This window comes from Equus przewalskii, chromosome 7, assembly GCF_037783145.1.
Source record: "Equus przewalskii isolate Varuska chromosome 7, EquPr2, whole genome shotgun sequence".
NCBI lineage: Eukaryota > Metazoa > Chordata > Mammalia > Perissodactyla > Equidae > Equus > Equus przewalskii.
In genome coordinates this window covers 69,098,660-69,125,229 of record NC_091837.1, presented here as the reverse complement: position 1 = coordinate 69,125,229, position 26,570 = coordinate 69,098,660, and the positions used below count along the sequence as shown (strand labels likewise).

The window sequence follows — 26,570 nt, the reverse complement described above, 5'->3', positions numbered from 1 at the left end:
CTCAGCTCGCTCAGCTGTAAAATGTGGACACAGTAGCCCCTCCCTCAAAGGGAGACTGTACTGACAATGTGCATTGACATTTGAGGGGCCCTTTGAACACAGGACGCACTTTCTGAGAATTTATTACATACAATGGGATAGCCTGAGGGACTTCATGGCACATCAGCAGGAAGTAATCTGGGCCACCCGACATGGCCGGGCAGAGGCAGAGGGGGAGGAGCAGACAGGAGTCTATATTCCAACCACCAGCACAGCTCCCTCCCGGGGTTCCTTAGCAGAAGGATTAACTAAAGGCGTCTACGAACTTTGAAACCACAACTCATTACAGAGCGGCGTCCCCCACGGGGCTCTCAGCTTCCTGTGGCCTCTGACACTTGCTCTCTGCCAGGCCGCCATTTTGGAATGCCACCCCTTCAGGATGGGTACAACGCCCACGATGGGGACTCACTCCGTCTCCTGAGGGTGGTGGTGATTCTTCTGCGACTCCTTAAAGATGAAGAGATTGAAGAGGGACAGAGACGATAGGCCACAGCGAGCGAAGAAGGGCAGAGCCAGGGCCACAGCAGGGCGGCCCGGGGCCTCTCCCACAGTATGTCACCAGAGTGAAGGACCTTTGAGACCAACTGAAAACCTCCCACCGGAGGCCCATCAACCAAGCCTGTGCCTTCGGACTGTGTCACAGCCCATGGTGAGGGGGTGAGCTCACTTAGCCTCCAGCTTGGGGTGAGGCCACACCTTCCAAACGCCCCGATTTCCTTCAAGAACCCACTCTGTTATGCTATCTGTGCCCCACAAGTCCCTCTGCCCTGTTTCAGAGGCTCCTAAGTCAGGAGGGGTCACATCTTTCTGATTGGCATTGTGGGGTTCGAGAAGCAAGTAATACTACCTGACGATGACACTCACAGAACTCCTACGTCATGGACGCCAGGAGACACCTTAGAGATAAGGCGGACAACTGGGGGGTGTCCAGGGATACAGGACCTCTAGCGATAAAACTAGCATGGTCCAGGGTAGACGAGGACAGCTGGCCCCACCAGTTAGAGTCCAGCGACTCAGATCCCTTTGTTGGGCCAGTGAAGAAACGGCGGCCCCAAAGGTTAGGTGGTCTGCTCGAGCTCCCGCACTGACTGAAGGAGAGAGAGAGGGTCCTTCCCAGGCTTGACTCCCGCCCAGGGCTCTTCCCGCCACACCGCCATGACGTGAGAAAAGATGACGCTGGGGAAGGGGGAGGAGGAAACATCTGGCCCCACTGGAGGTCGAGTCACAGAGGTTCATCTGGCGCCCGCACACTCAAGTCCCACTCATCACTGGGCACCATGCAGGGAAGGCGGCAGAGGACACGTCGAAGATTCTTACTTGTGAGGATTTGACTTGAACTTCACTTCCCCTCCTGAGAAGGTTCTGCCCATGGGTCACCATGACCGTCTCCAGGGTCTTGCTTGAGGCTTAAGGTCCATCCCCACCCATCTACTAGCTACTGATCCAGGACCCAGGCCTGGGCCTTCCTTCCAAAGGGCCCAGAGCGGATGGCGGGAAGCGATATTTTTTTCTGCTCAAACGTAGATGCTGATGCTAGCTCTCCCAGGTTGTCTAACAGACTTATTTCTGGGCTGTGGCAGGGAGACCTACGGGAGCGGAGGCACTCCAGAGAGCTGGCAGTACTGTAACTGAGCTGCTAAAAGGCCCTGAGAGGACAAAGTAAGCAACCCAGGGTTGGGCTGCCTACCTCCTTGTCCAGTCATTCACTTACCCAGTAATGTTGACTGAGTGTCTGCTAGATGCCAGACTCTTCTCCAGACACTGAGTGTGGGCTTGGGAGCAACTTGACAAAAAGCCCTGCTCTGCTGGAGTTTATCTTCGAGTGGGGAGATACAGATTAATAAACAGAATAAATGCATGGTACAGAATGTCAGAGGGTGTTCAGTTCTATGGAGAACGTGAAGGTGGGGAGGGGACTGGGTGTGCTGGTGTGTGGCGGGGCACCTGCGGGAGAGTTTGCACTTTTAGATAGAGTGGCTGGGACAGGTCTCGCTGAGATGGTGCCACTGAGCAAAGAGTTGACGGAGGAGCCATGTAAGTACCTGAAGCAGAGCAATCCAGGCAGAGGGGACAGCAAGTGCAAAGACCCTGAGGTAGGAGCTTATCCTCTGAGGGGACAGTGAGTGTAAAGGCCCTGAGGTGATGCACCATCACCCACACCAAGAAGACTAGTGTGTCTGGAGTGCAGGGGGGATGGTAGACGATGAAGTCAGAGGTGATGGGAACCAGATTATCTGGGGCCTTGTAGACCACTGAAAGACTCTAGTCCTTACTCTGTGTGAAATGGGGAACTACTGGAGGATTCCGAACAAAGAAATGACATTTAAAAAGGCAGAAGCAGGGAGACCACTGAGGTTATAGGAATGATGCAGGTGAGAGTCAATGGTGCCCCGGACCAGAGGAGCAGGAGTAGAGGGGGAAAGAAGTGGTGGATTCTGGACCTGTTTTGACTGGCAGAAATTTCAGATGGCTGTGGATGGAGAGAAGGGGAGAAATCAAGGATGTCTCCAAGGTATTTGGCCTCAGCAACTGCAAGGAGAGCCGCATTATCTGAGCGGGAAGACTGGGGGGTGGGCAGGTTTGGGGTGGACAGAAGCTCGTTCTGGGAGATGCTGAGTTTGAAGAGTTTCTGAGACACCCCCGTGGGATGTTGAGAAGGTTGGAGGACCCAGGAGCCTGGAGCTGGCCTGGATGCCAGCTCAGGGAGCACACCTGCTTTCTCAGGCACAGCAGAAAGGTTTGTTTTTGTTTCAGTTTAATTTTTATTTATAACTATCTAAAATATTTACACGGTTCCACAGTAAAATCTCCAAATCAAGGTGTTCAGCGATGTCTGCCTTCTACTCCTTCCCCTTTCGGGTCTGTAAATAACCATTTTATTGGTTTTATGGTTTATCCATCCGTTCACTGTCTTTAATATAAGTACATATAAATATATGTTTAGATTTGCCTTTCTGGGGAGAAATAGTAGCATGCTACATATACTTTTTCCACTTTGCTTTTGTTCAGTTAACATTATTTAAGGTCATTTATTTCTGCTTTTTATTTTTACGGATGGATTTTTTCCCCCATTTTTATTTACTTATTTGTCTGCAGCAAGGTGACTTAGTCTGGCTTTCTAGTGAGCTCCACCGGTCTGGATAAGGGGAGGACAGTCCCAGAAGTCCTTATGCAGCAGCTTCTAAGAGAATGGGTTACTTCCTGTTCTGGGATTTCTTCCTGTTCTGATTCAAGAACTCCCTGATTCTTGGCGATAGACAGGGTGGGGCCTTGTCAAATGCTAGGAGAAGTATCAGGGCAGGAGCTGAGGCGCAGGTGATAGCCTGGCTCTGCCAATGTCAAGTGTTTGACCTTGGGGAGCCCTGTTCTTGCTGCAAAACGAGGAGCCTGGATAAGAAGATCTGGGTGGGCCTTGGAGTGGATACGGTGGGTCTGTAAAAGGACCACGTGTGGAAGCTGACCTGAACCTGTTCCCAGCAAAGCCATGGAAGCAGCCAATCTTTTTTCAGGGGAAGGAGATAAAGACAAGAATTCGCCATGTGACTGCCTTGGTGCCCGTCATGGGCTTCTCTGCGTATGGCAAAGGGCTGCTGGGTGACGGGGAGCCACATGGTGGGTCATGGAGGCAGGGCTGTGAGCAGGAAGTGGGAGAGCAAGTGCAAAGCCGGGGGTCTGCAGGGAGCAGCCAGCTGAGCAGGCATCGTTCTAAGGAACTCACAGATGCCAGAATGTGGGTGGAACAGCAGGGGCCCGGGCATCTGGTTAAGACGGCAGAGGGTTGAATGCTCTTCTAGGGGCAAGGCCAGCCTGCCCCGACAGGAGGCTCCTATCACCTTCCCTAGGAGGGCCTGGGGGCTCACTGGCTATGGTGATCCACATCCAGAAAGTTCCCGATACCCAAGGGTTGCTTTCATTCCTTCTTCCGCTGAAAAAATGTCAGATCTGGAGCCACCCATTCTCTCTGTTTTTCCTTCTGTCTCCACACCCCCAACCACAACTCACACAAGGAAAGGCAAGAGGCCAGGAAATAAATAGGCCAAAAAGAAAAATCACTGGAAGAACAAGAAAGAGCAAAACTGTGAGCCATCCCAAAGTGGCAGCCTGGGCGGAGCTTCCCACTAAGCTGTGCATCACACATTCCAGCTCACGGTCATCTCCCAATCTTCCATCCACAGCTCCGACTTCCGCTCTGTGCAGCTGGAGGCAGAGAGGGCCCCAAACCCCGGGGACACTGTGGGATCTGCTGAGTGGCCCCAGAGCATGCCAAGAGCAGGAGGATGCTGGCTTCAGAGCCCAGAGAGGCACAGGCATCCATCCAACCCTCTTCACCTTCCTAATCCCAGACGTGAAATACATAATCACCAAGCTCATTAACGACAGCCCCAGGGGGGCCGTGCGGGAAGGAACGTGGGAGAGGAATCCGCTTTCTGCACTGACCGGGTCCTGACTCAGTGTATCTTGGAAGGAAGAAGAGGAGGTCTGAACACTCCCACCCAGGGGCGGCTCAGTAATTGCAGGTTTTCCTAGCATTCTGGGGAGGAAGAGTGGCTGCTACAGAGAAGCTGGGGAAAAGGTTCTGTGGCAACTGTTCCCAGGAACGAGGCCATCCTAACCACCAGACCCCCCTGGCGTGCCCTTCTGACTCCTCCACTTCCCCTGACACACGGAATAACAACCAGCCCAGGCCTCCCCCTGAGGCCATCCCTTCTCCCCTCCACCAGCACGCATGGGTGTTTACTGTCGCCACCCGGGATCCAGGCGCCGAGCTCCCAGGGAGGATGGCAGGCGGAATGGGAGCACCTATACCTGCTCACCAGCGCTAAGTGCCCCTGGGTAGGAGGATGTCTCAAATTTTGATCACGACCTACTATGGATGGGGGAAACTTTCTCACCATCAAGCATTCTACAGACTCCAGCCTAAAAGGATGAGAACTGTGCTCTGGGACTCAAGACAAAACCCCGAGGCTGCCTCCAACACCAGAAGATGCAGATGCTGTTCAGGTACCCTCTCCTCATCTCTCAACGCCTTCTTTCTCCAGCTTCCTATTTCATCTTCTCTCCAACGTGAACTGTCCTCTGCCCCACCTTCCACAGGCCACATGCCTTCCAACCACGTGCCTTGGCACCTGCTGTTCCCCTCTCTTAGCCTGGACATCGGCATACGAGGCATCCATAGATGGGTCTACGGCTTGGTGCACTGGGTCTAAACTCTGCTGGCCTTCTGCACAGGGCTCACTGCCCTGACACACCCTCTCTCCTCGGCCCCTTGGCAGTGTCTTCTGCGGTCAGGCCAGCCTGCCCACTGTCCCTGAACATCACCCCAGGCAGGTCCCCCCTCGGGACCTTCGCCTCTGCTTAGTCACTCCCCAGGAATGCACTTCCTCCTGCCCTCGGCCTGACCCCTCTGAAGAGACATCACGTTGCACCTCCTCCAGGGAGGCTTCTTGGCTACCCCGAACCCCAGAAATCTTTCCTTTCTCTGAAGTCCTAGGACCTGTGGCCTGGCATTGTACTATTACATACATGCAGACACCACACACATGTACACACATTGCACGCACGCACACACCTCACACAGGTACACACACGTACAAAACATACCACACACATGCACAAACACAATAATGTTATGAAGTGTGAATCATTCGGGATGTCTACTCTCTCAACTAGTCTGTAAGCCCCTGGAGTGCCTGGCACAGACTTTCCACTCAGCAGACCCTCCCTTTCTGACCAAAGCCCCCTTGTCTGGGCCCCACTTACCCATCTGTATGGGGGCTGGGGACAGGCTTGCTCCCACCACCCTGGGGATCAGGAGGGTGGGTGAGGCTGACACCCTAAGTGCTTCAGCCTCTGCAAGAAAACTCCCATCTCTCCCCTGAGTGCTCCCCCAATGACAAACAGGATGCAAGCAAACCCCACTGAAGCCTGGGATTTCACCAATGTTCAAGGAGCTCATCTGATGTCATCTCTCTGACCACAGCAATGCTCGAGGGGGGCAGCCCTGACCTATTTCTGGTGGGCAGTCACTGCCAGAAGAAGGGGTAGCCTTGACTGTCTCCCCGACTCCCTGCCCCAGAGGGAGCCTCAGGCCTCCCTTCCAGCCTGGCCCCTCCCCCTGCTGGACGTCCTTCTTGGATCTGAGCCAGGGCTCACAGGGCAAGCCCAGCGGAGGTCAGAGAACCCAACATCCCTCGTGGCCTGGCTGAGAGCTAACCCTGGCTCAGGGGGAGATGGCCAGCTCTATCTCCGAATACCCTCTTTATTGGACCCCAAATTGCTACCCCTTTGCCCTCCCTGGCTAAAATGCACGAGGAGTCCTAGGATGGGAAGGGAGGCCTTTACCATGGACAAGTTTCACGCTGAGACCCAGCCCGGAGAGACCTGGAGAAGAGAGGGGCTAGTCATGACTTCTAGGAGGAAAGGGGTCAGTAAAAGAGGAGCCAGGGGGAGCACTGCACGCAGAGTTGGGAGGGTTCCCTACGGGCTTGGCTCAAAGGAGCGGGGGCAGGCTGCCTTCTTTCAAAAGGCTGCTCTTACAAAACGACAGACTCTGAGAGAATTTTCTTTCTCCTCCTCAACACTCCCAGTAGCTATGTGGTGGAATGGGCCAGCTCAGCCCCCCAAGGACGCCTTCTAAATACTCACGCAGAGGCACTTTCCTATCCCTGGCAGCCGGGGCCGATGGGCACCAGACTCCCATCCGGCTGTCTCATTCCTTGTTATTCCTCCCAATTGCTCTACACTCACGACTCGCGGTGATATCCCCGTCAGGTCTGGGGGAGGCTGCACAGCTCTCAGGGGTCCTGGCAGCCTGCAGGGTGGGTATGAAGGCCACTCCCTGGTGGTAACATTCTGTCTTCCTCCAGGCCATGCTTCTGAACGAAGACCCTGAGGAAGTGGCTCCTGTGGGCTTCAGATTGTTTCTCACTCCCAGACCCAGCTCCACTTCCCGAGCCCCATGGCGGGGGGAGCGGGGAACGAGGGGCATGGACTGCTCAGTGAACACTTCTTTTTCTCAGGTTCCTTCTGCTCTTCAGGTCATCCTCCCACTGCCCAGGCTCTCAGACTGTCCTACTCCAGTTTTCTCTCTTTCCCCAACCATGCCACGCCTGGCTCTCTGGGCCAGGGAGAGCTCCTGTACAGCAGGGATGTCTAATAGAATGTGGGGATGATGTTCTCTATCTGCACTGTTCAATGTGGTAACCGTTAACTACATGTCGTTATTGAGCGCTTGGAATGCAGCCGGTGTGACTGAAAAATTGAAATTTTAACTGTAACTAACTTAAATAGCCCCCGTGGCCACTGCATTAGACAGCACAACTGGAGACAAAAGAGGCTTATTATCACTTCATTCCAATGACTCCCTTTGGAGTCAGAGCCCCCTGAAGTCCTTCTAGCAATGCCTTCAGAATGGAGGAGGAAGAGCATTGGGGTAGATCAGAAGGGACATTAAAGGGGTCCTGTTTTGCCCATCACCACGGTACCACCACTGTGCGGTCCCTCACAACCTTTCATCACACCCACCAAAACATTTCCAGTTCTGAGGGACGTCTCTCCTCTCCCCACTACTCTGGACCCCTACAATATCTGGCCTTCTTTCCCAGACAGGACAACCCTCACCCAGACAGGCAGACAACTTCAGATCACCATTTATTCTGGAGTGGGTAAAAAAGAAGCACATGGCCTTCTGCATCAGGCCAATGTTCCAGAACCCCATGGAAAAGAATCTGGATATTCCTGAGTCTGGAACAAGCCACAGTTCTGCATGGTCTTGAGTAAATCATGTAGGCTCTCTGAGTCTTACCTACACCACTCTTACAATGGGGATGCTCGCATTTGTCTTATCTGCTTCCCAGGCCTGCTGTGGGAATGCTATGAGAAAGCTACGTAAGACATCTTTATTTGCATTGTTAATATTTGTATTCTTTTCTCTCCTGCCAAGGAAGCCTTCCCTGTCAGTGTCTGACAGATTCAAACATTTCAACATGCTTCCAATTAAAGCCCAACTTTTGATGATCATTGAGATTACAGAATTTAAGGGAAAATAAGTATACGTGTGAGTGTGTGTCTGTGTGTCTGTTCTGTGTGTATATCTTGGAAAGGTCCCATTTCTGGGACCTACCTGTTGGACTCCATGGAGGACAGGTGTGCTCCAAAGCTCAGACAACAGCATCCTCTGGCTCACAATCTCCCCCAGGGAGGAAACACTGTAAATCATGCTCCACGGTAGACAGGAGCCATGGACAGGGAGGATGGAAGGATAGAAGAGACGACAGGATAAAGAAAGCATTCTTGGAAAGATATGAAGTTGAACCAGAAAAGAAAAAACACAGAAAACCTCAACTCATTCAAAGCTATTGGTGGGTTTTACTGGATCATTGAAAGTGAAAAAAAAAAAAAAAAAAAAGGCAATGATACAGGAAGGAACTAGAAACAAGTACAGATGGCCCCAGTGGCATTCACACCCTTGTGTAGTCCTTTCCCACATCGTACCAGGGTTCGTCTGTGGGACCAACAGAATATGGCAGAAGGGACGGTATATCACTGTGGAGATTAGGTTACAAAGGACATGCCAGCTTCCATCTCTCTCTCTCATCACTCATTCTGTCATGAGCACCCTACAGAGAGGCCCACATTGCAAGGAAATGAAGCTTCCGGCCAACAGCCAGTGAGAAACTAAGGCCTGCCAACAACCACGTCAGGGAGCTTGGAAGTGAATCTTCCAGCCCCATCCGAACCAAGTCTTCAAATGATCGTAATCCCTATCAACAGCTTGACTGCAGCTCATGAGAGACCTCGAGCCAGAACCACCCAGCTAGGTTGCTGCTGGATTCCGGACCCTTGGAAACGGTGTGAGAGAGTAAACGCTTGTTATTTTAAGCTGCTAAATTTGGGGGTAATTTGTTACACAACAAGAGAGAACTACTACAGATTTTGGTACTTAGAAGTAGGGTGATGCCACAAAAAAAAGTCTAAAATGTGGGAGTGGCTTTGGGAGTGGGCAGTGGGTAGGAACCAGAGGATTCTGAGAAAAGTGTTAGTGAAAACCTAAAGTGCCATGAAGAGACTGTTAGTAGAAACATGGACTTTGAGGAGACTGCTGGGCAGGGCTTTACCAGGAGTGAGAATATATATTATTGGAACTGGAAGAAGGAGGTTCTTGTTATGTAGCTGCAGAATGTTTAGCAACACTATCTCCTGCAGTTCTGCGAAAAGTAGAAAATGTATCTAATGACTCCTGTGATCTAGCTAAGAGATTTGCAGCCAGAGTGTTGCAGCTGCTGGTTTCTTCTTGCTGGGTACAGTAAAGCGTGAGAAGAGAGAGAGAAGCTAAAAGGAGGGCTGTTACATAAAAGGAGCCAGGATTTGCTAGTTTTGAAGATTCTCTGACTTGCTAGTTTTGAAGATTCTCAGACTTTCCAGACGGCAAATGATGCTAAAATTAGGAAACGAATCCTGAGCAAAGATCAAATCCAGGTCCTCCCAGGAAAGCATGGTCCAAAGATGGGGCTGAGGGTGTGACTATTAAGTCTTTTGTTAAGATCTCAGAAAGGCTGAAGGTGTTGCCTCAGAGGACTGTTAGTCAGAAAAAAGCTCTAAAGATTTCAAATGCGTGACTCTCAGATCTTCTCAAACAATAGAGCTTCCAAGAAGCTTAAGGGCATTGTTCCTTAGCACGACCCAAGGTAGAGAAGGGATGATTTTCAGGAGATTTGTGGATGGGTCTTATTTAGTGAAGTAGACTCTGATAGGATTCACAGAAGACCCATGATGTTTTTAAAAGAATTATATCAGTAGAAACATTGACAGCTTGGGCTGCAAGGGACAGGACTGTACGAAATGTACACAATGAAAAGAGGCTGTTAGACCTCCAAAATTCTACTGGCACAAAGCTGGCTGAGCAAACGACTCAGCTGCACATACAAGCTGCCTTTCATAGAAAAGGAAGGATGAGTCAGAGGCAGAACCAAGAGCCCAGAGTATTCACTGGGCCAATGACCTGCTGCAATCTCAAGAGACCCTGAGGGTAGAGAGTGGAGCCAAGAGTCACATCGAATAACTCCTGGGCAGGAATAGGACTGAATCCCAACCAAGGAACTTCCAGGATCTGCCTGGCTAGATTTCAGAACTGCTATGGACCAACGCTTCTGCATACTTCTTGTGTCCCCCCTTGTTGAATAGGGGTGTCTAGGGCAGTTACCTTATGCCTGTCCCACAATTGTATGTTGGGTATGTGGGGGAGGAGCAGCTAACTTGTCTCTTTAAATCAAAGGCCCAGAGATCAAGAAAGAGCTGTACCTGAGGAGCTGTATGTAAGGAACTGCACCCAAAGAGCCTCATCCACACCTGGACATGACCTAGATGATGAGATCCTGAACTCTGAGCTGGTGCTGTAATCAAATGAGACATTGGGAGGGGTGAGTGTATTTTGCATGTAGAAGAAACATGCATCATGGGGGCAAGAGGGTGGGCAATGATAACTAATCTCCAAGATGGCTCTGGCCTCGTGGGATTCACACCCCTTGTGTATCCTCTTCCACCTTGTACCAGGGGTCTGTGTGACCAACAAAATGTGGCAGAAGTGATGGAACATCACTCCTAAGATTAGGTTATAAAAAATCTACATCTTCCATCTTGGTGTCTGTCTGCCTCTCAGATCGTACTCTGGGAGAAGTCAGCTGTTATGTCAAGAGTAGCCTTGTGAGGCTCATCCTGTGATAAAAAACTAGTGAGGAACTGAGACCTGCCAATAACCACGTGAGTGAGCAGACCCTCCAACCCCAGTTGAGCCTTCAGATGACCACAGCCCTGGCCAACAGCTTTGAATACAATCTCAAGAGAGACCCTGAGCCAGAACCACCCAGTTAAGCTGCTCCTGGATTTCTGACCCTTGGAAGCTGTGTGAGATAATAAATGTTTGTTGTTTCAAGCTCTAAGTTTTGGAGTAATTTGTTATACAGCAATACATAACAAATACAAACATCCAGGCCAAGCTCCATTTCCAGTAAACTCTCTGGAAATAACTGGCAGAGTCCCTAACGCAGTCACATACACACACACACAACTATAAACACAGACATGTGTATACTACAAACACAAATACAGGCGTAAATCCTCAGGTTTATGCAGCCCTCGGCATTTTATCTGCTTTCACAGCATCATCTCATTTGAACAGCAAAGCAGTCTTAGAAGGTAGACGTCCTGTTTCAGAGAGGAGCAACATGGGGCAGGGAGGTGAAGCAATGCCTTTGAGGCTCTGCGTTCGGCAACGGGACCCAAACCAAGTCCAGCCACGTCAGCACGCTCAAGGGGCCACACATACATCTGCTTGGAACCTGGGCACTGCAGGGGCTCCAGTCATGTGACTTCTAGAAAGTGAAGGAAGAGCAAAAGGGATGTTTGCCTAAAGGGGGATGGTTTTAGACTTTGCGGAGTGAAAATCCTGCCTTCAAAAAATACAACTCATCCACCCTCCTACCCATCCCCTAATGCGCTGGCTTCTGAGTGTGCCAGAAACGCTCAGCACTAGATCATTCTCTTAACTCTGGGTAATCACTGAAGTTTCCAGTGAAAATGCACAGTGTCTGCCCCGAGTGGCCAGATTGACCCCTGACCCCCTGGTTCACAAGGTGGGACGCAAGAGCGGTAAGTCTGTGCGCACCAGGAGCAGCTTGAGAGGGGCGGGAGGTGGGCTGGCTGAGAAGGCAGAGATGCTTTTCCCAGTTGTGTGCAGAAGAAGGCAGCACAGTAAAAACATCCTAGAGCTTCGGCCAGGAAAGGGTGCCCAAGATTCTCCTGCTGTCCCGAGGGCAGTGGGACCGGAACTGAACGAATGGTGAGGCCTTGGGAGGGAGCTGGCCTTCGTGGGCCCTACCTAGAATGGTCTCAATGACCACCGTCCTTACCCGACTCCTGACTGTCTCCAACCTTCCAGAACATCAGGGCAAAGTCAGAATCCTGCCCTCTGCCTGTCTCACCCCGGTCTCCACCCAGCCTCTCCGAGCCACAGCCACAGCTCACGGTTCAAAGGCCCCAGGTGTCCCGCTCAGGTGATCAGGCAGTGCCATCTGCTCCCTGACACACCGAGCCAGTCTGGAAGACGTGTTTACTGCGGCCACTTGGCCACCAGACCAAACACACACACACAGCCCCCTACAGTATTCTTTTGTTTCTAAAAACATTTCTCATCTTTGTTTTGAGTCCACACACATCGTTCTGAGCTCAGCGTCAGTCCCCACAAACAGAGAGCCCGAAACTGGATCCTTTGTCCATGGAATTCTCCCCTTGAAGCTGAAAAGATGGAGTTTGAAGACAACTCAAGGGCAGCGTATTCCTGAGGAAGGGGTAACTGTGGATAATGCTGTCTTGGGGCGACTGCTTTTGCTCTGGGCTCATCTGTTGACCTGGAGAGGTGCCTCTGGATACGGGGCTCACCGTCCCACACGCTGTGAACAAGTGTCCTGCACGCTCTCGGGCCTCCCCCCATCCCCAAATTCTGCAGCCACTGCACCTGCTCCAGGTGAGCCAGGGAATTCGAGCATGGCGGGGGAGCTCTCTCAGTCCGCGCCGGGCCTGGTGCACCCCAGCAACTGTGGGGAAGGTCAGGGAGGAGGATCGAGGGAGGCTAAGCAGAGCATGGAGAGTGAAGAGTAGGGGCAGGCAGAACCTGTAACATGGAGGGAGCAGCAAGGGCAAGGGTCAGGTGAGGAAGGTACTAAGCAGAGGGGCCAGGCACGCGGCAGGAGTGACTTGGCTCGTTCAAGGGACCGAGAGAACACTGGGGCTGGGAAGCTCAGTGAGCGAGGACAGTGTGGTGGGAGAGGAGCTGAGGGCAGGGTGAGCAGCCCTGTCTTCAGGGAGCGGAGGCAGGGAGGTCAGCATGGCTGGCACTGTCAGGGCTTCTGCAGGTCTGTTAGCAAGGTCACACGCTGTTTAATAATTCCTCCAAAAACCTCTGCAATGTTAATGTGCTGGTGACTGTAAGTTTTGAGCTCCCCAAGAATTGTTGGTGAGTTTGAGTGTCTACCTACAAGCTGGACCTACAGATCTTGGCAAGGGTGTGAGCCTGTCCACTCCTGCTGCTGGGGCTGTCTGTCTGTCTGTCCAAGCTTACTTAGAAAGAATGGGCAGCTCCATGCATTCTGCATTTTGAAGGGCACTCAGATGCCTGCAGGGTTCGGAGAGCTAGAGACAATGACACAACTGCCACTTGAGAGATGGCCCCTGGGCACACAGGGGACACCTTGGTCTTCCTTTCCCCCATGGGGGCTAAGCACAGGCATTAGCTCTGGGGACCCGAGGGCCTGTCTTCTTGAGTTATTTTAATTCTGTTTGCTGATGTCTTGCCTAATTGAGCCCCTGCATCACTTCTGGAAATCAAGCCCTCCCAAAATACTCCAAACCATAATAGAGGCCACCTTGGCTTCCCCCAAACACACGCATTGGAATAAATGGCTAAAATTAAATTACTGGGAAGACTCAGAAATAACTCCTGGAGCTCAGGGTAAATGCTGACCCAGGCAGGAAGGCTCCTGGGTATTTTTAAAACCTGTGCTCCGGTCCCTGCTGGGGAGCCTCAGGGAGTAGAGGGCACCCTCGTGCCCTGGCCTTGTCCTCCCGGGACTGGGGGGAGCTGGCAGCTGGAGGAAGCTCTCCCCAGCCAGACGGCCCTCCCCTGAGAGCTGTCCACCATTCTGAAACTCACACCACCCTTCTTCCGGCCCCTCACTGGGTGGGGCCCCCACAACCTGGGAAAGCTCTGGGCTATCACAGGAACTTCCTAAATATGTCCACGCATGAATCATCCGGATCAGGGAAGGGATCCATGGGCATGACTGACCTGGTGCAGGGGTGCAGAGGGCAGAGGGTGGGCCACCCTGTCTGGTGGGTCTTGTCTGCAATCTCACCATTCGTTCACTCCCTTTAATTATGCACTAGCCCTCCCCTCCGTCCTTCTGAAAACAGCAGTTCCCATGCTGCCAGTACGACCCCTGGCACATGAGTTCATCAGGGCTTAACTAGGGGGTGTACGTGGAAAGCAGTGAGGGACACGGAAGAGGAAGGCCGAGCCTGCCGAGGAGGGGCAGAGGGAAGTTTCCCCACAGAGAACTGCTTAGGGGCACAGGCTCTGAAGCCAGATGGCTTGAGTTTGCAGTCATGCTCAGCTACTTCCTAGCTCTGTGACTTTGGGCAGGTTACTTCACTTCTCTGTGCAAGTTACTTTCATCATCTGTAAAAACAGTATCTCCTTCCTAAGGTTCTTGGGAAGATTATATGAGCTGATATTTGTAAAGGGCTCAGTGTGTCCTGAACACGGTGAGCATTCTGGAAGTGCTTGTTCAATCACTGAGTGACTTCCAGACGGGACTGAAGGTGGGCCAAGGTTTCCTGTGGGTTCAGCAAAGAGGCCCTAGAAACAACGGGATGCACAGCCTGTCCTATGAACAAGGAGGTCCCGGGCAGTGTCGCATGTCAGGCAGCCAGGATGCTCAGAGTATGGGGGCTCAGACAGGCGTGGCTGGGTGCCCAAGGTGCAGACCTGGACCAGATTTGGTCCCAAAAGATGTACACAGGAGCAGCAGACATGGCCCACCTTTCTGGAACTTTCTGGATAGGGTGCATGGGCCGGGCTGAAGACGTAAGGGGTACTGGTTATTTGCACTGAAAGCCTCAACTGGCCTGTGGAGTGTCTCTCAGTTCTGTCTTTCCCAACATGGTTAAGGAATGGAATATTCTGGGGGAGAGTTCTCTTCCATCTTTAGCCCCACACTCTTCCTAACGCATTTGAGAGCTGGAATCAGGAACTCCATTCTATCACCGAGAAAACCGCAGGCTCCAAAGTAGAAGGGAATCGCCCTGGGTCACACCACAAGGATGAATACCCAGATTCCACGACTGCTGGTCCAGCGTTCTTCCCTTCCCAACACACTGCTCAGGGCACAGGGGTCCCAGGAGTGAATGGGAAGAAGGACAGGGGACTCATGTTTCTGTACTAAGGGCCGGGCAGGGGCTGGGACTCCTCATGTACCTGCCGTCACACGCCATCTACGGCCATCCTTGCAGGCTGTACATCCATGCCCTTGGGGTCAATAGGAAGAGTGGGCTTGGAGAGGGCCCTTATTTTCTCCAGACCCCCTGGGTGGTGAGGGAGGAGCCAGTCCTGAAGTGAGCCTGGCTCAGGCCCCAGGGTGCCCATCACACACACTGCCTTGAGGGGAGGCTGCACAGACTTGGTGCCAGGCGCCTGGTCACCTGGGGCCCTCAGAGTTGCCTGTTTCCATCTGCTCCAGCAAGGGAGGAAGGGCCAGGGATTAACATTTGTGAACCAACCCCCCAAAGCCCAGCATTTCAGTAAAAGAGAGACTAAGACCTCCGTGGAGTAATTAAACCCATTCGGCTGGCTGGTTCCTGGGGTCCTTTCTACTTCCTGTGCCAGGCACAGAGCTGGTAGAGATGGCATTTATCTCTCTACGGCCAGTTTCCTAGTCAGCATTTCTCCAGCTCTCCCAGCCACTAGGAGCATGCCCCATGCCTCCTCTTCGGTCAGCTTCCTTGCCTGCAAATCTCCTTCGCTTGCCCTCCAGGGTTTAAGGGGTCTGAATGAATCCTAGTAGCTGGAAAAAGGGGAAGAGAGTGAACAAGTAGGAGCAATGCTCAGCTTCCCAGCTGTGGGCACAGACGGGAGATGCCCACTGCCAGGGTGGGCAGACCTGGCACCCAGGAGCTCTGCCAAAATGTGCAGAATAGCCCCCACATGGATTCGAGTCCTGGGCCAAGCGACATGCTGGTCCTTCCCTGGGAGGGGGACCCCACGGCCTTGTTTTCTTTCCCACAAAGTGTGATGCCAAGAGTAGGTCCTGAGCATGAAGCATGTGCCAGGAAGGAGAGGCAGGAAAGGGCATCCAGGGACGATACGTTGCTCATGGGTGAGTTGTGGGCCGGCCTTCCTGGCAGCCTGTTCTGCCCAGGAGTGCTGGGCAAGACGGCTGCATTGTCCAAAGGATGATCTGACCATTAGGATTTGCATGAAGGCTGGGGTCTTCTCTAGGCGTACCAAGGCCTTCACGTCAATCAAACAGGGACCTGGACATCTGGCTTCAAGAAATGAGCTGCTCTTCTTTCCAAGAAAGCCCGCTTAGGGGTGGGCGTGGGGGAGGAGAAGGAGCCTAAAAATAATTCCTATCTGACTCATTTTGCTTAGAATCTGACAGGGCTGCCTGCCAGGTGGGGGTTTGCCTGCCCCATTTTCTTATCTATCTTTAGCAGAGACTTAATGAGGGCAATTTCCTTGCTGGGATATAAAGACAAACCGCAGGCAGTGGGAGCGTGGATCTGTCTCACTGTCCCCGGGGCTCCCGATGACAGGATGACAATGATGGTCACTGCAGGGCTAAGCAGTCTGGAGGGCTCTGAGGATGGTGTCATCCCAGGATGGGGCAAAGCAAGCAGAGGACCCCTCCATGAAACACAAGCCAGGTGACGACCCAGGGAGGATGTGCCTCCCTCTCCCCGCTTCTCTTTCCTCCAGCTCTACCACCGCCACATGAACAAGACAAAAGACTCAGGCCTAAAATCCCACCACCCACAACATCCTCCTTGACCTTCAGCATCTCTCTCCCTGTTTTAAAGAGCGAGCACAGTCAATTCTCATTATTCACGAGAGTTACATTCTCCAAAGTCCCACAAACACTGAATTAGAGGACACCGAACCACTGCTCCTGGGGGAAATACAGGGCAGAGCTCCTGCATGCCTCTGGTCACAAGATTTTCTCCAGCTGATCAACATATGACTTCATTTTATGTATGTTTCTGCTTAAAGACAGTTCATTTACTATATAACGCTGATTCATTAATGTTGAACTCACGGCCAACAGCACTACAACTCATGGCTGAAGGAAGCACCTCTAGCACACGTATTTTCTCCATAAGGCACATCGCAGCCTTCTTGTGCTTAGGAACACCAGACAGCACTTCAGCGCTATGCTCGGGGGTTTTTTAAACAGCAAATTCACCAACAAGAAGCACACCTACATGAAAAACATGGCACTAAAGAGATCAGGAAAAGGACACGATTATAGTATGAGAGCTGGAACAAGAAGGCAGAGCATCTCCTCGTTTGACCTCAGCTGGGAACATGAGTGTCGGGCGGCTGGAATTTCTCCCTACTCTGTGTATGTCAATGAATGACCTTGAGAGCACTGTGAGTATTGATCTGGGGATCACAAATAAACTTTAGCAAGTAGGCGAATTTGCAAAAATGGAATCCACGAATAATGAGGATTGACTGTACTTCCAAAATGGGTACCTTAACAACTCATGTGAACTGGATGATGGTTAGATCCCAGGCTCTGAACTTGGTTAGTTCCTGATCAGTTCCTGGTGGGCAAGATCTAAGATAGTCATCTTCATAGCATGAAGGACTCCACGACTGAGTGGTCTGAGCTGCTAAAGGAAACATCAAGCTCCAGAAAGCAACTGTGACTTAAAGACAGGGGCTTAAGGAGGCCCCAGGAATCCTCCAGGGTCCTCGCCCAGGAGCCCAGATGTGAAAAGGAGGAGAGGTAAGGTGGATTTCAGAATGGAAGGAGGGGTCTCCCGTAACTGGTGATGGCCATCAAAGCATGAGGTGGAGTTGTCAGAGCTTGTCAAGGAGTGGGTTTAACAAGTGTTAATGACAATTCTAAAATTAAATTTTTGTATTTAGAGTGAGAAGGAGGAGGGAAGCGGGAAGCTGCTGATGGGGTGGATGATGTAAAATTAAGGGGGTGGCTGAAAGAAAGGTTTGCCTTCTATCGGAGAACAAGTCTTGGACCAGGAAACGCAGACCCCACTAGAGCATCCCTACGATGCTGAGGGCCTCCGAGGAGACGGTGGGCGGGCAAAGCGTGCTTTGACTTTTCACCTTCTTGCCTGAGGGGTAGAGTAATGTTGCTCAGGAAAAGAGAACTCTTCGTGTGAGGTCACAAGTGGCCCCGACCACGTCTGAGGAATCCTGGAGACTGTAGCTATGTGCATACAGTTCCAATTTTCAAAAATCAGAAAAATACAGATATCTCTCCCAAAGAGATTCCCAAACAGATAATTTGGAGGAAAAGATGCAACCACTCATAGCTAGCACAGATACGCACAGACCAAGTCACAACCAGAGCAGATCTACGTCCTTTCCTGATTGGTTACTAGCCTGGGGAACCCTGCAAACATCGAGATTCAAGGAGTGTTTCCAGGGTCTTGCCACATCACTCCATCCTGGGACTTGCCTTATTCATTCAAAAAAGTTTTTTTAATTGAGATATAATTCACATACCACAAAACTCACCCTTTTAAATGACATCATTCAGGATTTTTAGTATATTCACAAAGTTGCATACCCATCACTACTAATTCCAGACGTCCTATTTGCTTTCATCAGTGACCTAGATGATGTCACAGAGAGACCTTGCAAAATTAAATCTGATAGCTGACACTAACTTTATCCCCAGGGAAAGAGCCTGGCACCCAAGGAAGGTTTGGGCACATGTTGGCAGAGGAAAGGGAGGCAGGACAAAATTTTTAATTGGTTCCACAATTAGAGGACACCAAGCCACAGTCATGGTCAGTCGGAGGACAGAGGGAGCAAGAGCTGCTGAGGGCTCTGCTCACCCTGCATCACCCAGGATGTGTCCCGACTGCACCACCTGGGGACCCAGGCAGGGGTGACACTCAGAGATGTGGGGATGGCCCGTTCTCCTGTCTCTCACCCAGGGGAGCCATCTGACACTAGCTGGAGATGACCATGGCATTTCTTTCTTCTTCCTTTCAAATCTACTTTGCACATGGAGTAAATTAACCATTCTGAGACCTCACTTAACGAAACAAATTAATTTGGAGAACAGCTCTCCTGTCTCGTCAGACACACAGGCATCGTGCGATGGAACGCTCATGCCTCCATTAGCCTCCCGCTCTAACTGCGAGGGGGCCGGCTCTGGAGTCCGCAGGGTCTATGGAGACTTCTAACAGTCTAGGCTGGAGCCCAACAGGAGCCAGGAGCTCTGGCTTTTCCTTTCTATTTAGCTCAGTTCGGGGTAGTGGCTGCTGTGCGCTCCGCCCATCTGGCTCTGCTTCTGGGGAGCTTTGCGGAGGCGACTTCTGCAGGGGTGGGAATCCCTGGCGCCCTCACCTGTTTGACGGCGGCTTTCACATTCCTCTCATCCTGACATCCTCCCATCTCCCTTCCACATCTTCCTCATGTCTCACAGTGGGTTCAATGCCCGCCTCCTCCAGGAAGCATTCTGTAACCACCTTGGGTTGACTCCTTTCTGTGAACCTTCTCGAGTGAACATGCAGATGCTACAGAGTCGTGTACCATGTTCTGGTGGCTTCTGAAGCCAGAGAGCATTGCACAAGCTATAACTCAGGCCCTTGAGAGCAGGGACCACGAACTTCTCTGGCGTTCTCAGAGCACAGAATGTGGCAGAGTGCTGCTCCATCAATCCTAGTTGGAGAGTTAAATAGTGCTCCACTGCGGTGTTCGCTCTGATTGCCACCCACGTCCCCCTTCAGGAATGATACACTCTCCTGCTCCCCCAGCTGTCAATCCTTATGGAAACTGCCTGGGATGAAGAGAGCTGGTGCTCCAAGGTCACACTCCATCCCCAGGCAGTGCCCATCTGATGATCAGCGGACACGGTGACACAAAGACCTGCCCCTTCACTCCATCTCGAGACAACTCTAAAGAGTCACCCCAACTTCAGAACTCCCCGTAGGGTCAGAACCGCCCACCCAGACTGCACGTTGACTCGACTCTGTCCTCCACCCCATCCTCCTCCCTTCCCTTCCCTTCCCATCTGCAGGTATTGATCCTAAGGGACTCCTTAGTAAGTGCCCTGCCCGCTAATCTCCATCCCAGAAGCTACTTCCTACGGACTCTGACATTCGTTCACTGCCTTGGTTTGTTCACCTCTTCAAATGGAGTGGGGGTGGGGGATGAGTAGAGAAATCCCCACACCCCCGAGGTGAGAGACCTCACTCAAGGTCAACACAGGCAGCGGGTCAGCAGTGTGGCCAGGACTCGGCCCCCCAGTGACTTTGCTCCACCATACTCTCTGCATCCTGTGGGTAAGGAGCTTGGGGCGGGAGACAAACCCCCAGGTCCCCGCTTCCAGTCAGCAGGTCTTTGGCTTGGGTGGGGACAGAGCACCAGGAGGCCCGCTGCTCTTGTGGGAACGCATGAAACACTCATTTAGTACATTCATATCATGCAATGCACAATTTTGTCTGAAATCAGAAAATATCTTTGACTGGTTTCCCTAAACAAGCAAGTGGTTACCAATTGTCCAAGTTTTGAGAACATGTTTAAGGAGAAAACCTTTGAACTGTTCATGAGTTTAGCTTTTTCCTGGAACATGAAGAAAAGACATCCACAACTCAGTTTTAATCACTGAGCCCCTGGAAGCAGGGCACGGAATGGGGATGCAGCGTCTACAGACAGCTGCTCTGGAGGGGCCTCCTTCCCTGGCAGCCCCGACAGTGCAAGAGCTTTACAAGATGATCCAGGAGAAGGAAAAATTGATCCTGGGTGCCCCGCCCCCAGAGGGAACGTCAAGCATAGCTCCCTGGGCTGACAAGCAAATCCAGCACTTGTGGGATCAAGGGACGAAAGCCCACCCCTGGCTGCAGACGGCTCCTCCCCACTGCTGAGTGCCTTGGACCCCCTGTGATCTGAAGAGTGGGCTGGCACGAAGACCCTTTCCAGGTGCCTTATGAGGATTAGCTCATTTAAGTCTCCCAATTAGGAGACCCATTGTACAGAAGAGGAAATAGAGTTTTGAAGAAGTGAAGTAATGTGCCCAGATCAGAGTTAGTGGGTGGACGAGGTGGGATTCACACCCAGTGTCTAATTCCAGGGCACGTACCTCAGACTTCAACGACTGGGAGAAAAAGCAGTGAGGGCAGATCCAGACGCTGCGAGAGTCACCTGGAACTGGGATATGATGCAGATTCAAGAGCCCAGTTTGAAAATTCCTGCTCGAGCCTGCAGCCATCACAGAGCTCAGGTCCCGCAACGGCCTACGCTGCGGAGAGTTCACAGCCATCAGACACAACTCATTACTCTGCAGGAAGACAGAAGCCATGGTCCCCTGCAGGCATTCCAAGGAGAGCCACAGAGACACCAGGGGGAGCAGAGCAGGCCACTTCCCTTCACGTGACCTTACAGCCACAGCCCAGTTATACACCTACCAGCTCCCCGCTCTTGGCCTTTTCTAGGTCAAAGGTCCACCTGAGGTTGTGGAGACGAAAGGGCTGAGCACTGGAGTCCATAGAGGCGAGCTTGGCTCTGCCACTTCTCAGCTGAACAGTCTTGGCGGACATCCCTGGCCTCAGTCACCCATCTGTTAAATGGGGGAAGAAGTGCCTGCTCTCCCCCACAACAGAGGGAGAGATCAGAGGCATGACACAGACTATGGCTGTGCCCTTGGGTCACCAAACCTGATTCTGGTCGCCTCCCCCTCTGCCAGCTACGGAACGCAAGCCCCTCTCGGTGTGGTTTAAGCCCTCAATACTAGAAAAGTCAACCTGCTGTACCAAAGTGTTAACTATCAAGGTCAAATACAAAGGCCTGGGGCTCAGCAAGGCCACTACATGGATACTTCATCAGCAGGGAAGGTAGGGTTGACCTGGCGACGTTCTGCAGCCATTCCCCAAATGTCAGAATCACACGCTCCACCACCAAGGACTGGGCAGGCCCCTGCGGTTGGCTTCCTGCTTTCAGACAGTGAGGTCCTTAGACTACCCGGCTGCCTGCTCTGCTCCCATTGCCTGGGGACGGCTGAGTGCTGGATTGTAGGGTATTCCGGGTGGTGAATAAAGGTGAAGCGCCCTGGCCACACGGCACTTGCTCAATGTGCGTCTGGAGCCCTGATCGCAGAGTCTGACCCCCTGGTGGTCATGACTTTTGTTCCTGGAGTCCCTGTTTGGTCCAGCTGAGCCGTCCCTCCTTCCACCTTGGCTGGTTTCCTCCGGTTGGGGTCCCGGGGAATGTGGAGGCTGCTGCCCCTCAGCGCTCTGTATGAATCTTTCATGAGTTTACTGACCTGAATGCTCTTCCTCTGCAGCCTCCTCTTCCCTGGCCCCGTCCCTCAGCCTCTCCTCACAGGACATACTTTCCATCCCTTTAATCATCTTTCTTTATTGCCTTGCTTTGGACCTTGTCCCGGGTCCACATCCTTTTCGAGGGGTGCTGACCTAACCGGGCATTTGTTAACACGAGCGCGGCCTGGCGGAAGGTCAGCTTCCTGGTGCGTGCATGTCATGCTCCTCTTCCTACACTCCTGGGTCACGCTGCCGCCTTCCGGAGGCCTGCCACCATCCCGGGGACTCCTGCTGAGCGAGGCGACCTGGCACACAAGTGGAGGTGTGGCTGACCTGGACGCTGAGCCGCAGCCTGCCATGGGCCTGGGCCCGGGGAAGCAGGTCAGAGGGGACTGCTCATCTGGAACCTCGAGGACTTCCTATACCTCCAGACATACGCTCTGGGGACCACAGGGCAGGGGAGGAGGGACACGAAGCCTCTGCTCTCCCTGACACCTCCCCAGCTCCCTAGGAACTCCATTGCCCTTTTGGGGGAGTGTTCCCTACTCCCTCCCTCCACTAGGAACTCAGAAACCAGGATTTAGCCTCTGTGAAGCTGCACAGCAAAAGGTGGCATTCACAGTGTAATAAGCACACTCTGGGCAGGCCAGGAAGAGGGCACGCGCCAACTCTCCTTGCTCAGTTTCCCCTTCTGATGCCGTGACATAAAGTGCCTGGTGGATCTGATTTCTAAGCCAGCACTGCCTTCCTCCCAGCTAGTTGTACAATTACTGTCCTCTGGGGCTGTTTCAGTCCCACTAAATCCCACCGGCTGATGACCAGGCATTCGGGGTGCCCAGTCCTCCACCCACCCCAAGCTGTGGCTACCCCCCAACACCCCTCGTTCAGGGCCATATGTGGAGGGAAGGATGGGGGACCCCAGTCAGCCACAGCCCTAGTCTCAAGGCAGGTGCCTGAGAACAGGCACTTCCAGTTTCTGAGCAGGGATGTTGGCAGGGCTGTTTCTTGGCTCTCAGAGAACATTCTCTGTTCATTAAAGGTAAAACCACAAGCCATCACCTTTATCTAAGAAGAAATTCCCTGTAGAGGAACACGTCATTTTAATTCCTCCGGCAGAAGCGTTTTTCTCTTTCCCTCTCTCCCTTTCTCTCTCTCTCCCTCCTTTCTTTCTCTCTCTCTCTCTCTTTTTCCCTCCCCTCCTTCCTTCTTTTATATTTCTAACCAGAAATCACTTATGCACGTTCAAGCAAAAAATATACTCTAACCCCTCTTGTGCACAAATGGCCACGTACTATAAATATTACTCTGCTTTTGGAGTTTTCCTTTTGAAATATACCTTAAGACCTTCCCAGGTCAGAAAGCCTTCGAGGAAACAAAGGATGCCTTCCCAGGACATCCAGCCTCAGGAGCTTGCTCCTATCCAGGGCTCCCTCGTGGCACTTTTTCTAGCCCCTTGCTATCCCTCAGGACCTTGAGCGCCAGGGAGATCCTGGTTTCTGCCTTAGTTTAAACGAGCTCCTCCACGCATTTGAAAACAGTAGCACGTGCATTTGCTGATCTGTGTGTCACTGTCACAGCAGAGCCGAGCACGGGCCAGGGACGACTCCTGGTGACCGGGGAGGAGGAAAGACAGATGCCCTTGGAATTGTGAGCTCCAGAGCCTCCTGGAGGCCATGTCTCAAAACACGCGCCAGCTAGGTCCTAGTCCCTTGAAGACTACTATTGCTGTAAGGTCAGTGGGAAGAGTACTTCTCCTGAACTGCGACACCCGCCCTGGACTACTGAAGGGATCCATTCCCGGGGCCCACCAAGAGAAGTGCAGCCGCTGCTGCCCAACCAGTTACCACCCACCGTGCCTCCTTCATCTCATCAGCATCAGCTGGTGACCAGGAAAAGCAAAAGCAAAACACAGGCCTGAACTGACGGAGCCATAGACAACCGACGCAGGACAAGAAAACCCAAAAGCTCGTGACAGAGTCTCTCCTACCTTCGATCATTCCTCCTCCTCCGGAACAACTTCTTGGTGTGCGCAATCTCCACTTCATGGGGCATTGGGTGGTAGCCCTGCATTGTAGGGGAAGAGAGGGGGGATGGTTAGTAACTTCTGAAAGAGAGCCAAGACCTTTTAACGCTAACACCATCCATGACAAAAAGAGATCGAGGGCTTGGAAAGACTAGACTCTGACCACCAAATCCAGACTGAAAGATGGAAAATACTAGAGCTAGTGAATTTCCCCTCAGGCGATGTTGCTGGAATTACAGAACCAAAGAACAATAGAGACACAAAGGGGACCTTAGAATTCGTCACATCCAGTCACTCAGATTACAGATGAGAACGCTCAGGTCCAGGAAGGCAAATGAGCCAGTTCAAGGTCCTACAAGGAATTAGCAACAGAGCTGGGGCCAGATCCTGGATTCCCTGGCTGGGAGAACCGTTTACATCTCTAACATCAAGCTTCCTCACACAAAGGGAATGGCAGGATCTTCTTCTCTGAGCGGTTGAGAGGAGCAAGGAGACGCTGCGCAGCCTCCTTGCAAACCCCAAGCCTCATGCAGAGGGAATGGCTAGGCCTCACGTCTCCTCACCCTAGTCCAGGAGCCCCACGTGTAATTTTTGCCCAAGATCCTCGTTACTTATACTCCTGGGGAGTAGTTAGGGAAAACATGCAAATAGTCAAATGCCTTTTTTTTTTAAAGATTTTATTTTTCCTTTTTCTCTCCAAAGCCCCCCAGTACGTAGTTGTGTATTTTCAGTTGTGGGTCCTTCTTGTTGTGGCATGTGGGATGCTGCCTCAGCATGGCTTGGTGAGTGGTGCCATGTCCGCGCCCAGGATTTGAACCGGCGAAATCCTGGGCTGCTGAAGCGGAGCGCGCGAACTTAACCACTCAGCCACGGGGCCGGCCCCTCAAATGCCATTTAAACCTTAAACTGGGTAAAATCCTCAAGATGGCCTTTTGTATACTGTCATCAGGACAACAACTATCTACACATTGACATCAAGGCTGGAGAGAGAAACCCTCTACTTATAACACGGGGCCATCCTGCAAATGCCAGGCCCCAGGCAGAATTATTTGCAGAAGCTGGGCTGATGGCTGGCTCTGTTCTTACCACCTCCCTTCCCCCTAGGAAAGTGTGTTCTGGTGGGACCTAGGGGAGAGCACGGCCATCCCATTATGGGCAGCCTGTGGGGGGCTGGGAGGTAGGAGGTTCCTAGGCCTGGGGGTCCAGGAGGAGATGGGGTTCTGGCTTGGGCCTGGGACACCCAGACACAGGCCTTGATGCAGAGTCCACAGCCTGAGTGTCACCCCCATGCCACCCACAGGGCCCTGGGCACGCTCAGGGTGATATGTGACAGGCCCCAGTGTGCTGGAGAGTGCCCCCCAACACACACACCTGAGAGACAGGGAGACTGAGGCCCCGAGAGCTCATTCAATGGTAGAGACAGGCAATTCTGTGAGGCTGGCAGCCCAGATCCCCTACAGCGAGGGCATATGCAGCCCTCCACATATGGCTCCACGGCGGAGGGCCCTGCTGGCCCCAGAGACTCAGGGTTCAGCCCCTGATGAAGGGGAGGTGTGGAGTGGATGTTGGCAGCTCTGGCTGTGCTGGGACTGGCTAGTCTTGGGGCATTTCCTGGGGGGCACTGGGAGGATAACAGGCTCAAGAGGACATGGGGACCCTGGCGTTATGGACACTTGGCCTGGACTCCTATTGAGTCCAGGGAGGGAACGACACATTTCAAAAATATATTTTAATGACAGCCCCTCCCTCCCACCCTTTCTCTTGCCTCCAACAATCAGCCAGAAAGGCATGAATGAATTCCGGGCTCCAGGCAGCCACAATGGGCCTCTGTGGCTTTAGGATGTGCTTTGTTTAATGGTTTTCTCAAAGGATATTATTTGCTTTCTTTAATACAAAACACAAATAAGGAAAAACACCAAGTCTTCCCCTCTCATTTCCCCTCTCCCACCCCGACCCAGCTCCAGGCTGGCCCCTTCCCTCCCTCGCTCCCTGCCGGCCCCAGGTCACTGCAGGAACACGCTGGGTGTGCCCCACGTAGACAATGGAAGGAAGCAGAGGCTCCCCCTCGAGCTGGCGGCCTGGTTCGGGATCTCAGCTCGGAGGCCGGGCAGAGGGAGCTGTCCGTAACACTTGGCCTTCCACGAGTCCAGCCAGCCTCTGCCGTCCAGGCCTGAGAGTCCTGGACTCTGACCTGCATCCTGGCTTCTCCCCTGACACTGGCCGCAGCAGTAGAGAGCTGCCCTGGGGACCCAATCTCAGCATGGAGTCCCAGCTCTCTGCCAGGACTCCATGTGGCCCAATGGCACGCCAGGCCACTTAGGGCTTCTAAGGAAGCCACTGCTGTGACCTCTGGGTCCATCCATCCATCCCCCCTAATTTACATATATGTGTGTACATATATAAAATATCACAGTCGTTAAAGAGTGGGCTCTGGAGCTAG

The 26,570-nt window shown here is 52.5% G+C and overlaps 1 protein-coding gene and 1 long non-coding RNA gene across 42 annotated transcripts in view; one reads left to right on the top strand and one right to left on the bottom strand.

The window, feature by feature from the left end:
- CTIF (cap binding complex dependent translation initiation factor) overlaps positions 1 to 26,570 on the bottom strand; it is a 297,253-nt gene that overhangs the window by 116,569 nt on the left and 154,114 nt on the right. For all 41 annotated transcript variants that reach the window (XR_011542724.1, XR_011542725.1, XR_011542726.1 and 38 more), the window contains one exon: positions 24,095 to 24,171. Coding sequence is in view for 31 of the 41 variants with exons in the window: in XM_070630175.1 (XP_070486276.1) it covers positions 24,095 to 24,171 (77 nt within the window). In the remaining 10 variants the exon portion in view is untranslated. The remainder of the gene's footprint in view (positions 1 to 24,094; positions 24,172 to 26,570) is intronic.
- LOC139084559 (uncharacterized) lies at positions 5,779 to 10,942 on the top strand. Its single transcript, XR_011542038.1, has 3 exons — positions 5,779 to 8,889; positions 10,313 to 10,457; positions 10,697 to 10,942. It is a non-coding gene; the product is annotated as an uncharacterized lncRNA (long non-coding RNA).